This window comes from Quercus robur, chromosome 10 (genome assembly GCF_932294415.1).
Source record: "Quercus robur chromosome 10, dhQueRobu3.1, whole genome shotgun sequence".
In the NCBI taxonomy this organism is placed as follows: Eukaryota; Viridiplantae; Streptophyta; class Magnoliopsida; order Fagales; family Fagaceae; genus Quercus; species Quercus robur.
In genome coordinates this window covers 38,743,871-38,758,789 of record NC_065543.1, presented here as the reverse complement: position 1 = coordinate 38,758,789, position 14,919 = coordinate 38,743,871, and the positions used below count along the sequence as shown (strand labels likewise).

General features: G+C 37.4%; 1 protein-coding gene across 2 annotated transcripts; it reads left to right on the top strand.

Moving 5' to 3' along the window:
- The first annotated feature begins 9,993 nt into the window (after window positions 1-9,993).
- LOC126704439 (chaperone protein ClpB1) lies at window positions 9,994-14,370 on the top strand. Of its 2 annotated transcripts, none has more exons than XM_050403460.1 (7): window positions 9,994-10,229; window positions 10,753-11,921; window positions 12,047-12,228; window positions 12,328-12,950; window positions 13,041-13,320; window positions 13,411-13,608; window positions 13,863-14,370. In XM_050403460.1, the coding sequence occupies exons 2-7, from the start codon at window positions 10,772-10,774 to the stop codon at window positions 14,160-14,162; spliced, it is 2,733 nt and encodes a 910-aa protein (XP_050259417.1). In that variant the 5' UTR covers window positions 9,994-10,229; window positions 10,753-10,771; the 3' UTR covers window positions 14,163-14,370. The 2 variants fall into 2 exon arrangements, with proteins under 2 accessions (XP_050259417.1, XP_050259416.1); XM_050403459.1 differs by having other exon boundaries at window positions 9,995-10,229; window positions 10,744-11,921.
- The last annotated feature ends 549 nt before the right edge of the window (window positions 14,371-14,919 follow it).

Below are 14,919 nucleotides of genomic sequence, written 5' to 3'. Positions count from 1 at the left end.
TTGCTTCATATGGTGAAGGGTCTCAAAAGCAACCATAATATTGTCTGAAATAAGTCTTTCCTTAGCAAAGGCAGATTGATGTTTAGTAATTAAGAGAGGTAAAAAAAATTTCAATCTATTTGCTAGGACCTTGGAATAAATCTTGTAAAGGACATTACAAAGACTAATGGGACGAAACTCAGACACATGTTCAGGATTAGCAATTTTAGGAATGAGAGTAATGAGAGTATGGTTAATTGGTTCGGGTAGGGTACCTGAATTCAACCATGAGAGGATGGCTGAAGTAACATCATGCTGCATCGTCGCCCAAAAATGTTGGTAAAACAACGGAGGCATACCATTCGGACCTGGAGCCTTTAGGGGAGCCATCTGATTCAAGGCTTCCTGGACTTCCAACTCTGTAAATTCCTTCATCAGTTCTGCATTCATCTCATTAGTCACCCTGCATGGGATTTTCTCTAGAGATTCAGCTACAAGGATCGGATTGGAGGTGGAGAAAAGGTCTTTGTAGTAACTTTCCATCGCATGCCCTATTTCCTCTTGGTCGGTCAACCAGGCTCCATTTCGATCTCTTATCCCTCTGATTAGATTCTTTCTAAATCTCTTTGTAGCCTTGCTATGGAAAAAAGCTGTGTTGTTGTCCCCTTTGCTTAGCCACAACACCCTTGATCTTTGACACCACATCCTTGATTCCCGATCTTGTAGAGAGTTAATCTTCTCTCTCAGACTTCTAACCCGAGTATTATTCCCACTCACCATAGCCTCATTCTCAGCCAATACAAGTTGTTTCTTCTTAATCTCTAACTCCCTTCTCATGTGCCCAAAGTTGTGCTTATTCCACCATGTTAGCTCTTGTTCACATTTAGCCACTTTTTTCAAAATGGCTATGCTTAGGTTCGGCTCCCTTGTATTACTCCAAACTTCCTCGACCGTTTCACCACAAGTTGGATCCGATAACCACATTTCTTCGAACCTAAAACATCTCTTCTTCCTAGGTTCAGGCAACCCTGACAAATTGATCAAAATAGGAGAATGATCCGAAGACATACAGCTAAGATGGTGAATTCTTGTACCTGGGAATTTTTGGAACCAAGAATTTGTAGCCAAGCATCGATCCAGTCTTATTCTTATTGAATGCCCATCAGCATAGTGTTTCGCCCATGTGAATTTCGGCCCCACATATCCCATATCCATAAATTGACATTCATCGATCACATCTCGGAACAGTTGCATTTGATTGTGATCTCTAGAAATCCCACCCCATTTTTCCTCTTTACGAACAATTTCATTAAAATCTCCACCACAAATCCAAGGAATATTCATTCTAGAATTTAGGCTTCTCAATTTGCTCCATGCCTCACTCCTTCTATGGGTTTCGGGCTCGCCATAAAATCCGGTGAATCGCCAAGCATTTGCAGTGTTCCCATCAATGACCGTGTCAATAAAATACCTGTGAGAATCTATCACATCAACATTAATCGAATTTTTCCAAAACAAAACTAAACCACCGCCTCTATTTTGCCTTGGAACCACCCATTTCTGATCAAAATTAATCTTACTCAAAGTATGATTTAGCCTTGCTTCATCTGCCCATGTTTCGGCTATAAACACAACAGAGGGATCTTTTGCCTGTAACAAACTGACAAACTCATTCTCTGTACGTGGGTTCCCAAGCCCACGACAGTTCCATAATAACAGACTCATTGCTTCTGGCAGGGCTGGTTACCAGCCTCTGCCAATATCTTATTTTTTGTTACACCTCCCTGTGAAACCCTTCTTTTTTTGGGTAACTCAGTTTGGTTTGAGTCACTTCCTAAACTTCTTTTCCCTCCCACTGCCTCAGACATACATGCATCAACTACCAACCCAATTCTAGGAATTCTTTTCCATGTGCCCTCCACAAACCCGTGACTGACCAAAGAATTTGGAATATCTGCCAAAGGTACTCTAGGAGAAAAAGACAAGTGGGCTGGCCTTGATGGTGTACACGGCAACATGGCTTCCTTGATATTTGTGTGGCCCACCAAATTTTCCTTTCCCATGCTAACTTCAGAACCTGTTGCCCCTACACTTCTAGAATCATACTTTCCTATTTCTTTATCTATCTCACCTAATACATCTTCAAAAGTCTGTCCTGACACCATTTCTTTGGCTGACCCAGCATGTTGTATTGTCCACATCTTCCTTTTTTCCACCCATAGTTGACTGCCTTGTATCTTGAATATTTGCCTCCTGTAAATCCGGCTCTTTGTTTTCTGCCTTGTGAACATCAAAACCTTCCTTTTCCAGCAAAATACTTTCTGGTGTTGTAAAAATATTTTCGGACCTCACAATTTCTGGCGCAAGCTTGCCTGACCGGACCACCACCACTGGTGTTTGCTTCGCTATTCTGGGCTTTGCCGTCGCTGCATCAGCTTTTTTAGCATTGAAGATTCCAGGCACTTTCACCACATACTTCCTAGACGGGACAAACGGTGCTGCCTTCAACCAAGGGCCGAACTGCTGTGACTCAGGCAGGAGGCTTCCTTCACTTTCCACCCAAAGTTCGCAGTCCCTATCTTCATGCCCCAAGCATCCACACCAAAAGCACAAACTTGGAAGCCTCTCATACTTGAAATGCACCCACAGTTCCTTACCATTGTCAAGTAAGACCACTCTTCCTCTGCTCAAAGGTTGGGTGATATCTATTGTAACCTGAACCCTCATAAAATTATCTCCCTCTGATTCTGCTTCAGTAGTCTCTTTATTCACCTCACCAATCGCTTCACACAACTTGCAATCTTTTTTGTCCTGAATCTTATTGGAAGATCATGAACTTGCACCCAAAATGTCACCTTTTTAAACTCCATATCTCCTACGTCCATTTCCCTTCCATACCGTTGCAAGACCATTAAACGTTTATCAAAACTCCAGGGCTCAGCTTCCATAACTTTCTCCATCTCGCTCTTATTATCAAAAGAAAATAAAACCACATGGTCACTTTCCTTTTTAATTCTGAAGCCGTTTTTCAATCTCCAAAGGGGAGTGAAAGTCTTTGCTATGGCGTCTATATTAAGAGCTCTTTTAGTTAAGAATCTAGCTGCTACAATAAACTCCGTTTTTGCCTCCTCCTCCTTGATGCGAAAGTTTGATCCTTCACATTCCGAGAGGGTTAGGCTATTCCAAGTTTTTGTGAGTTCTTCCATCCTAATCTATTTTCTGTTTCCCAAATCCCTGAAAAAAAAAAAAAAAAAAAAAAAAAAAAAAACCAACAAAGCCTTAAGGTAAACTTGTTACCTTAAGGGACACAGACACCTTCAAAGGAAGGGACACCAGTTCTACACTCTAGGGGAGGGTTGGATACCACCCTTCACTAGCAGAGAGAAACTCTTAATAAATCCGGAACTTAGAGGACTAAAATGAACAAAACAAAATTAGAAGACTGAAATGAAATTTAAATAAACTTAGAGGATCAGTTTTGAATTTTAGCCTAGTTTTTTTTAGTGTGTTAGCTGTGTGGGTGGTGCAGCCTAATAGGTTGGCTGCTTGTATTTTGGGTTGTCTGAGTGTTGCTCTTTGTGGCTTTTGTTGTGTTTTCAGGCTACTTGTGTTGATGGTGTGTTTTAGGACTAGGTGAGTCCTAGTCCTACTGTTTCTACGTTCTGTGCTGTAGGGTATCCCTGCTTCTTGTGTAATGAGGTTTTGTGTGTGTGTGTGTGTTAAATAAAATTGTCTTACTTATATATTTCTTTAAAAATTAAATAAAAAACTGGAGTTGACGCTTGTGACTGTGGGTTTGGTTCATGTGATAAAAGCACTAGGTTGAGAAATGAGAATGATTTGATATCTTAACAGCAAAAAGAAGAATCTAAGAATTTACCTTTTGCATAAGGTTAAAAAAAAGGGGAAAAGGATAAAATATACTAACAATTTTTATGGTTGGATGGTGTTCTATTGAAATTTTTAAAATTTTTTTTGATACACAATAGAAATTCTACTTTAACCTAATTTAAGTGTATATGTGTGTGAAGTTTCCTCCTGGAGACTTGAACTCCAGTCCTTGCCACCCACTCCACAAACACTTATACTTGTAGAGTGACCATCCGATGAAGATTGTGCTAATTTTTAGCTTATTGTTGCTATTGCTTCGCCCTCTGAGTCATTAATCATCACCCAATACCAATTTCAACAGTGTCATTAAACATTTATTTATTATATATTGGAGCAACATTAATCAAAAAATCGTGTGAGTTTGATTATACATTTTCAGTAACTACTTGAGTTTATTAATAACTGTGCGCGCCAAAAATGAGGCCGATGGGCTGTGCCTCACTTGGGCTCACAATCTATTTGTGATATGGGCTTTGGATTTCCTAACTCGGGTAGTTCCCAACATAGAAACCCAACAAAGCAACTTCTCCTTATGAGTTCCCCAACTCCCACTGCTGCTATTCTCCTGTTGCTCCCTTGCTCCTATTCTCAATTTTCTCTGGAACCTTTCAACAACCCCCTCTTCTCCTTTATCTTCTCATATTTATAGCCCAATAATTAGTGGAGAGTTATGATTACTCTTGCGGTTAGTGGTAGGGGAGGTCCAATGTCGTTATTGCTAAGTGGATGTTTAGTTGAGAGTGGGCTATAGTGAGAGTGGCATTGGAACTAGTTCCCTACTTCAAAAGGGATGTTCGGCAAAAGTTTTTCCCAGGGTGACACCGATGTAACTGAGGTATAGTGTCCCCGAGCAATCATGCTCTGGTCCAAGGTGTACCTTGCTGGGCAGATCCTAGGTTACGAACTACTATAAATATGCATTATAGCGGTTGGCTCAACAAGTTTTGGGCCGGGCGTAATATCATGAGGCCCGAGCCCATGGCCTTGGCAAGCCTAGGGTCTAGTTTTAGGTAAGAGGGTTGGACCCATGGGCCGTACTGTAAAGTTGGAGTTCAAGACCCAAGGCCCAAATGGGTCTGGGGGTCTCGTGCCATACAATAATTAATCCATAGGGAGCGAAATGTCATTATGAGAAATTGAAATTGTGTAATTACGTTCATTTAATTCTTTTTTTATCAATATAGAATAAATTCTATAATTTTGTCACCAAAACCGTGCAACACAGGTCTTCAATTAGCATTATAATAAAAATTGGGCCTATAAATTATGGTTGCAAATTACACCCTTAAAGTTTGGGAGTGGTCAGATTTTACATCCTGAAGTTTCAAAATTTAGATTTTACCCCCTGAAATTTGAGGTGTTTGGATTTTACACATTGACGTTTCAACACTTGGATATTTTCCCCGAAAGTTTAAGGTTTTTTGATTTTACACCCCAAATTTTGAAACTTTAGGGTGTAAAATAAAACTTTAGGGAGTAAAATCCAAACACTTTTAAAATATAGGGGATAAAATCCAAATTTTGAAATGTCAGGGTGTAAAATCCAAACATCATCAAACTTCAGGGGATAAAATCCAAAATTTGAAATTTCAAGGTGTAAAATCCAATCACCCCCAAACTTAAGGGGTGTAATTTGTAATTTACCCTATATTTAATTGCCAAGTAATTACACTAAATTGCTGGAATTTTTAGATAAACATCTTAATTATTCTTATTGACTTTTTACTTTATCAATTATTTTGAAAGGCACAAAAGCTTAATTGTTGATAGCAAGGAGTGTAATTTGCAATTTACCCTATATTTAATTGCCAAGTAATTACACTAAATTGCTGGAATTTTTAGATAAACATCTTAATTATTCTTATCGACTTTTTACTTTATCAATTATTTTAAAAGGCACAAAAGCTTAATTGTTGATAGCAAGTTCTCCAAAGTGAATATCCTATTTTTGTTGATATCAACTTCTTTTTAAACCTCTCATATGATATGATTTATCCTTATCAAAATATTTTTTTTCTTTGTTCTTATCAACCTTTTAGTAATAGTTTTTTATATTGGTTTTTAAAATTTTAATGCAAGACCTGTCTTTCTTTGACTTAGAAAGACGCTAAGCACTTGTGAAGATCAAGAAAATGATTGTAGGAATATTTTCGAATTCGAATTTGAAACCAAAACGTACTCCTCCTCAGAGAGTGAGAGAACAATCAGTTAGCCTTATTTTTTGAGAGAGTGAAATATGTCATCCGAAAAATGCTTCTTGTGACTGGTGACTGAGTTAAGGCCAAAGGGCACATACATAGTGATAAAGGTTGCTGAGTTTCAATCATTTTTGTGGCAAAGTAGCAATCAGGTTAGCCTTATTTTTAGGATTTTAGTTTTTTGGTTTTTTTTTTTTTTTTTTTTTTTTGCCCCTTCCCATCTGCTCAGTACTACATTATATACAAATTTCTCAGCATGTTCAATATTTGGGAGCTCATATGTTTTTGTTGGTTTAGGTTTATTTATTTGATAATTTTACTTAATTCAATCTTTGACACATGTATGAGTGAGTAAGGACGTCAATCAAAATTCTTAACAAAAACTTAAATTTCTAATAAAGTATGTTGTGCCTTGTTTTTCTTTCACTTGGGCAAGACATTGCTAATGCTTGACTTCACTATGCAACTACTCTTCTAAACCTATAAGAAAAGAAAGGACATAATAAAAAAAAAATTACTCAAATTAGTAATTGGGTGTGTCCATATAAAAGTAAATGTTCACTAATAATCAACCACCTCAATAAGTTATGAAATTGGGTATATCATTAAATTTATTATTTTCCCCTTATTAGATTAAAACACACTGTTTTTAATTGTTGTGTAATTTTTTATTTTTTGGAGAAATGAATAAGTGAACTTTCATTAGTCAAAGATAGTTAATAAAAGCATTTGTTAATCTTGATGGAACAGACTCCATCTAGGCTTCAAAATCAACATCAAAAGCATACATTACTGAAGAATAGGCCATGGCATTTCCTTGCCGTTGCACATGAGTAAAGCTAAAAAGTTTGAATGTTTGGGCTAACTGTCTTGATTTTTTTAATAATATGGCCATGGGTTGTGTAGGGACACGATTATTTAGCGGCCCAATAATGATGTTGGACTCGCACATGAAAGATCCCTCACAATATGATTTGTAGAGAGTGGGCTTGAAAAGCTTGCCTTTGATCACGGGGCGATGGTCCGGTCTTGATTTTAGAGGAATTCATGTAGAAAAAGGAGTTGGGTTTGAACATTTAAGCCCTGTAGCGTCGTATCCTGCGGGGTTGGACTCCTCGGACTTGGTCCGAGGATCATTAAGGTCTTACCCCGATTACCCAACGGTAGGTTTTTTCTGTGATGTGCATGCGTTGTTAAGGTGTTTTCACCCATGGAGTCTTTCTCCTGGAGGTGGGATGGGAGGCTCTACTTTTTTGGGCCCTCCCCTCTCCAGATTTACTTACTTTTTCTTTTATACTAGCCTGCGTTCGCTGTCCTTCGTCCACGTGTAGGGTCAACCTTTACAAGACTGATATTTGTCCCGTCAGTCTAATCCCAGAATTGTTGGGGATGGTTGATAAAGCTGAAGAATACGGCTCTGTTAGGTGCAGAGTCTTATCTGGGAAGGGTAGTAAGGGTAACTTTCCCAAGATATTTTAGATCTCCTTACAAATTTGTTCCTATACCTCTTTTTTACCCCTCTTCTCAATGGAGTTTTGGGTCTGCCGAGGACTAAACTGTCCTCGGCTGCATCTCCGGGCCATTTTTTGCCTTATATTTTTGAGCTTGGGCCATAACCTTTTTCGGCTTGGGCCTTTGGATTCCCTATGAGCAAGTGGGCTTGGCCCATAAATTATTGGGCCCCACAGGTTGTATTCACCATTTTTTTTAGTCAGTGTTAAGTTTGTGAATATCCACCTCAATTGCAAAATTGATTCACTCGCCTTGCAGCTATAGCTTCCATTACTTCAATCGATGAAGGATGTGCTAATTTTTGGCTTATTGCTGCTATTGTTTCACCATCGAAGTCACGAATTATCACCCCAATACTAGCTTACTATTAAATGAGATCTAATTAGTTTAACTGGTAAAGTTTTTAATAGTTAAATAAAAGATGTGAGATTTAATTCCTGTCTACACTAAAAATTAATTGATGTCTTAGTCTATTGATAAAGAATTATCATAAAAAAGGTAAGTTAAAACTCTTTCAAACAAAAAAATTATTAAATATTTATTTATTAGGTATTAAAGTTTATTAAGTATTAAAGTGACACCAATCAAAAGGTTGTGTGAGATATTGAGATGGATTATAAGTTTTCAGTAGCCAAAGGTTTTGTAGCTGGATGGATACCTCTCCATGTACAAATTGCTTGGAAGTTTAGGAGAAAAAAGGTTCGACCTACAGGATTTGCAACATATTGTAATTATTTCTAAAAAAAAAAAAAAAAAAAAAAGTTTTCAGTAACTAAATTCATTAATAAATAATAGTTTTTCCATAGAGAGTAAAAAAATATCTCATACAGTTTGTGTTTCTTTTACAAGCTGCGAAACCCGCGTGCTTGTGAATAGAATTATAGTACACTCCATAGAATAGGCTTAAAGTGTCAACTATCCATGAGGGTCATAGGGAAATAAACGAAGGATGTACTGGATATGTTAGGAATAAAATATTTGTATACATAACAGACAAAACATGTGTGTTTTGTATTTTTTGTAAAAAAAAAAAAAAAAAAATTACAAAGAATTTCTTGACCTGCACACAAACCCTGCCGCGGCGAGTGGACAATCCAGCGACTTCCGCTTACCAAATGAAATCTAATATTTATATAAAGTAAAATAATAAAATGACTAAAAATATTATAAATTTAACGCATAATATATAAGATTTGTAATATTTCTAAATATAAATTTCTAATATTTCTAAATATAAATTTCTTTGAAACTTTGCTAAAAAAAAAAAAAAAAAAAAAAAAAAAGAAGAAGAAGAAGAAGAAGAAAGTCTTTGAAACAGTCTAGACTGTCTAGTCAAGATTAGAAAATCATTGGATAATAATTTCTGAAGACAAAATTTAAGTACAATATTTAGGTACTGTTATTTAAATTCTCTTTTTAAAATTCAATCATGTGGCTACTTAACTAAAAAATACATTTTTATTCTATAACAAAAAATCCACATGGTAGAATCTTAAAAGAGAAACTTAAAGAACAAAACCTAAGTATTGTACTTAAGTCTTACCCAATTCCTTATATGAAAAACAATGTCTACTATCAACCAAATGGAAAAAAAAAAAAATACACTTCTATTTTATGACAAAAAATTCACATGACATAATTTTAAGAAGAAAATCTAAAGAATAATACCTAAGTACTGTATTTAAGTCTTGGCCAATTCCTTATGGAAAATACAATGTCTACTATCAACCAAATGGATAAAAATATCTTCTTTACAAAATGCATGAGACCTATTATTAAGTGATGATATGTGAGTCTCACATGCGTAGGACTCATATATCAATGAAATATGGGTCACATAATATATATATATATATATATATATATATATATTTAAGATGCACGAGACCCATCTGTCCATCACATGTAGGTCCTACATGCGTAGGACTCACCTAACTTACAAGGATTTTTTCTTAATGTTATTATTTTACCCCATTAAAAAAGAAAAAAAAAAAAAAAGCCAAAGCATTTTTTTACTTACACAAAAAAAATAGTAATATTTTTACAATGTCATTCTCCCATAAAAAAAATTAAAAAAAAAAAAAAAAAAAAAAGCAAGGGCTTTTTGTTTTTACTGACACAAAAAAAAATCTAATAATATTTTTACAAATCAAACTATTAATTTACCATAGGTCCAAAAAAAATAATTATACTTTTTTTTGGAAAAAGAAGTATACTTGAACAACCAGAACTCAAAAGCCAACGCATTAAAAAAAAAAAACTCAAAAAGTCAAAAAAACAATATTAGTAAATAGATAAAAAGAGAGAGACAAGAAAAGATGGGCGAGTAGTTTATGTAGCACAATCTAGTAGTTTCTAGCGCCACCTGGCACCACTTCCACGACCTTCCAGATGTCTCTCTGTTCTGTTAACATAAGGGACTCCTACTTTCCTCTTTCTCCTCACTACTACTCTGTTTCTTACAGCAACAAAAAAAACATCACACACACAAATTTTCAAAATAATTTCTTTCATTTCTTTGAAACGAACAAACAATTTTGCTGCTGACGATTTCAGAGATTGTAAAACCAGAATAGCGGAAAAATCTTCTTTGCAAAGAGCAAGTTCTAAATACCCATCAACGAATTTCAGTATCTCTCTGCTAAAAAGGTACTGGAAAAACTCTTTTCTGTTTTTTTTATTTGAAAATTTTTTCTATGATTGTGTAACTCTGATGGGTCTCTTTTGCTTCTCTGTTGTTGTTTCTTAATGCCTCTGGGATGTTGTTGTACTTGTGTTTTTTTTTTTTTTTGGTTAAGGATTGAAAAGTAGACAATACATTTAGCTTAGTACAATTCAGATTGTCTTGGTCCCAAAAAAAAAAAAAATACATAGTTCTTACAAACTGGGGTGTTATATTTGAAACAGAACACAGAAAGCAATTAGGAAAGTTATTTATTATGTTGTTGATTTGATAATTTGTGTAGCTAAATACATTCAATTTTTTTGCTATGTGTATGTGTCTGTGTATTGTATGTTTCATTTGGGGTATTGTATAATTTTCGGTTTAATATGCGACTTTTTTGGTTGCGAAGCTTTCTTTTTTTCTATATAAATTCTGTTCCTTGTGGCTTTGATGTTATGGTAACATAAGGTTTTTAATAGTGATTTTTATATTTTACAGTCTTTATAGGTGCTAAGAAGCAAAAAAGATGAATCCTGAGAAGAACACCCACAAGACCAATGAGACTATACTCGCGGCTAATGAGTTAGCAACGACTGCTGGGCATGCCCAATTCACTCCTCTTCATCTTGCTGTTGCTTTGATCTCCGATGCTAGTGGCATCTTCAAACAAGCAATTGCCAATGCTGGTGGTGAAGATGCCACCAAGGCAGTGGAGAGAGTGTTCAGCCAGGCATTGAAGAAACTCCCATCTCAATCTCCTCCCCCAGATGAGGTTCCAGCCAGCTCAAGTCTTATCAAAGTAGTGCGCCGTGCCCAAGCCGCTCAAAAAACACGCGGGGACACGCATTTAGCTGTTGATCAGCTGATTCTTGGCCTTCTTGAGGATTCTCAAATTGGGGACTTGTTGAAAGAAGCCGGTGTTCCTGCGGCGAAAGTGAAATCAGAGGTCGTGAACCTTCGTGGGAAGGCAGGAAGGAAGGTGGAGAGTGCTTCTGGGGATACCAATTTTCAGGCTTTGAAGACTTATGGGAGGGACCTTGTTGAGATGGCAGGAAAGCTTGATCCAGTCATTGGCAGAGATGAGGAGATAAGGAGAGTTATTCGAATTCTCTCAAGGAGAACTAAAAACAATCCTGTCCTTATTGGAGAGCCTGGTGTTGGTAAAACTGCTGTGGTGGAGGGTTTGGCTCAAAGGATTATGAGAGGTGATGTCCCTAGTAATCTTGCTGAAGTAAGACTCATAGCATTGGATATGGGGGCATTGATAGCTGGAGCAAAGTATAGGGGAGAGTTTGAAGAGAGATTGAAGGCTGTATTGAAAGAAGTTGAAGAGGCTGAGGGAAAAGTTATACTCTTCATTGATGAAATTCATCTCGTTCTTGGTGCTGGTAGAACTGAAGGGTCTATGGATGCTGCAAACCTCTTCAAACCAATGCTTGCGAGAGGGCAGCTAAGGTGCATTGGTGCAACCACACTTGAGGAGTATAGGAAATATGTGGAGAAAGATGCTGCATTTGAGAGAAGGTTCCAACAGGTGTTTGTGGCAGAGCCTAGTGTTGCTGATACAATAAGTATCCTTCGAGGTTTGAAAGAGAAGTATGAAGGTCATCACGGTGTGAGGATTCAGGACAGGGCTATTATTGTTGCAGCCCAGCTCTCAAGCCGTTACATTACAGGTATGTACTTTCAAGACTACCATGACATAGTGTGATTGTGTTGGTTTCCTTTTTAGATGTGTTCTTTCATTTGTTAGTCTTATTCTAAGTTGAGATATTGATGTATAAGTTTTCTTTTTGGTTAGGGCGTCATCTCCCTGATAAGGCAATTGATTTGGTGGATGAAGCATGTGCAAATGTGAGAGTCCAACTTGATAGCCAGCCTGAAGAAATTGATAACCTTGAGAGGAAGCGTTTACAGCTCGAAGTTGAACTTCATGCGCTCGAAAGGGAGAAGGATAAAGCTAGTAAAGCCCGTCTTGTTGAAGTAAGTGTTTGTTTTCAAAGACTGTCTGGAATATACTTTTGGTTGTTATGTAAAGTGTTTTGTATCATTTGCATTCTAAATCTATTGTCCACCTTATAGGTACGGAAAGAGCTTGATGATTTAAGGGACAAGCTTCAACCTTTGATGATGAAATATAAAAAGGAGAAAGAAAGGATTGATGAGCTTAGACGACTAAAGCAGAAGCGAGAAGAGCTCTTGTTTGCTGTACAAGAGGCTGAAAGAAGATATGATTTAGCTAGAGTTGCTGACTTGAAATATGGGGCAATCCAGGAAGTGGAAGCTGCTATAGCACGGCTTGAAGGAAATGCTGATGATAACTTGATGTTAACAGAAACTGTTGGCCCAGAGCATATTGCAGAGGTTGTCAGCCGCTGGACTGGCATACCTGTCACAAGGCTAGGACAAAATGAGAAGGCTAGGTTAATTGGCCTAGCTGAGAGGTTGCACAAGAGAGTAGTTGGACAGGATCAAGCAGTTGGTGCTGTTGCTGAGGCAGTATTGAGGTCCAGGGCTGGGTTAGGAAGGCCTCAACAACCAACAGGTTCATTCCTATTCCTAGGTCCAACTGGTGTTGGTAAGACTGAACTTGCAAAGGCTCTTGCTGAGCAACTCTTTGATGATGAAAATCTCTTGGTGAGGATTGACATGTCTGAGTATATGGAGCAACACTCAGTTTCACGGTTAATTGGTGCTCCACCAGGGTAAGTTTCTTAGCATATATTCAACCAGTCTTTATATATTTCTGATGTGAAAGTAGATTCTTACTCTCATTCTACTCTTGCAATTCTCAGGTATGTTGGACATGAGGAAGGGGGACAGCTCACGGAGGCCGTGAGGCGCAGGCCTTATAGTGTAGTACTCTTCGATGAAGTGGAAAAGGCACACATCTCTGTATTTAATACTCTACTCCAAGTTTTAGATGATGGAAGGTTAACCGATGGCCAAGGCCGTACCGTTGATTTTAGGAACACTGTGATTATCATGACATCAAACCTTGGAGCAGAGCACCTCCTTTCTGGACTGATGGGCAAGGTCTCAATGCAAGTTGCACATGATCGTGTAATGCAGGAGGTATTGAATTACTTTCAATACTTAACAAATAAATGTACATATTTCTGTTATGTTGAAATTGGTAGTAATCCCTTTGTTGTTACTTGACAGGTAAGGAAGCACTTCAGGCCAGAGTTGTTAAATAGGCTGGACGAGATTGTGGTATTTGATCCTCTTTCACATGAGCAGCTGATGAAGGTTGCTCGGTTACAAATGAAGGACGTTGCAAGTCGGCTTGCTGAGAGGGGAATTGCCTTGGCTGTAACTGATGCTGCTTTGGACTTTGTATTAGCAGAAAGTTATGATCCGGTTAGTATTCCTTGTCCAATTAGTCTAAAGACACAACTTTTCTCGATACTTTTATTTTCCTTACTTTTGAGTTGACAAGTTGTTAATGGTAGTAGACAATAGAGTGCTGTTAATGTTGAGTCTATATGAATATCAATAACTTGACAACTCAACGGTTGTAAAAAGTGGTTTGAAAAAAGATTTGTCCCGCTTAAATCTGGTTTGCTTTGAGCTTGCAAGAAATACTTAATGGTATTTTTTTTTTCCCTGTTCAGGTTTATGGTGCTAGACCTATCAGGAGGTGGCTGGAGAAGAAGGTTGTGACAGAGCTGTCAAAAATGCTTATAAGGGAAGAGATTGATGAAAACTCAACTGTGTACATAGATGCTGGGCCTAATGGGAGTGGATTGGTGTACAAGGTGGAGAAGAATGGAGGGTTGGTTAATGCAGCCACTGGTCAAAAATCAGATGTTTTGATCCAAATCCCTAGTGGGGCAAGAAGTGATACTGCTCAAGCAGTAAAGAAGATGAAGATAGAAGAAATTGATGATGATGATGATGAGATGGATGAGTAAAGTGTTTCCTTAGGAAAAAGAAAAGTGTGTAGTCCTATGCATCCCTAAAGGGGATAGTTAATGAGCATTTTGCGGTTTCTGTATTTGAATGTACTTTTTTGGTTTTTGCTTTTCCTTGTTTCAAAGTACTGCCGAATGATGAAATGCAGTGGGGAGTTCCTCCCATGTATTGTCTACTGAAATATATAAATGGTCCTTTTTTTTATTAGCTCAGTCTTTATTCATTTGGTTATTGAGATTTGAGAATGTTAACTATTTTTGTTTTTGTTTTTTTTTGGCTAAATATTACCTATTTTTGTTAATTGTTAATGCTCATCTATAAGAAATTGTTAATTCTCATCTAGCCGACCCTAAACCATAAAAATTTGGGACTAGGATCTTAGACTGCCATTAGCTCTTTGTTTTTCCTTAAACTTCATTGTTGACAGCTGCTTCCAAGGAAACATCTTTGAAAGTTTTTTAGCAGTGTTTCAGAAATCAGCATAATCAGGGAAAAATATAGACTAACTATGTAATCACAAACAAGAAGGATTGCAGCTACCCGAAGCCACCGTTCGACCATTATCTAATGATGCCGGACAATCTTTAAGTGCATGACTTAGCAGTCCACAACGGTAACAAAAATTGGGGAGTCTTTCATACTTGAACTGGACCCACCTGGACTCACCTCCTTCAATGGTGATTCTTTTGTCACGGATGAGTCTTTTTGTAGCATCAATCTGGACGCGCACCCTAAGGCATTTACCCCAGTGCACTC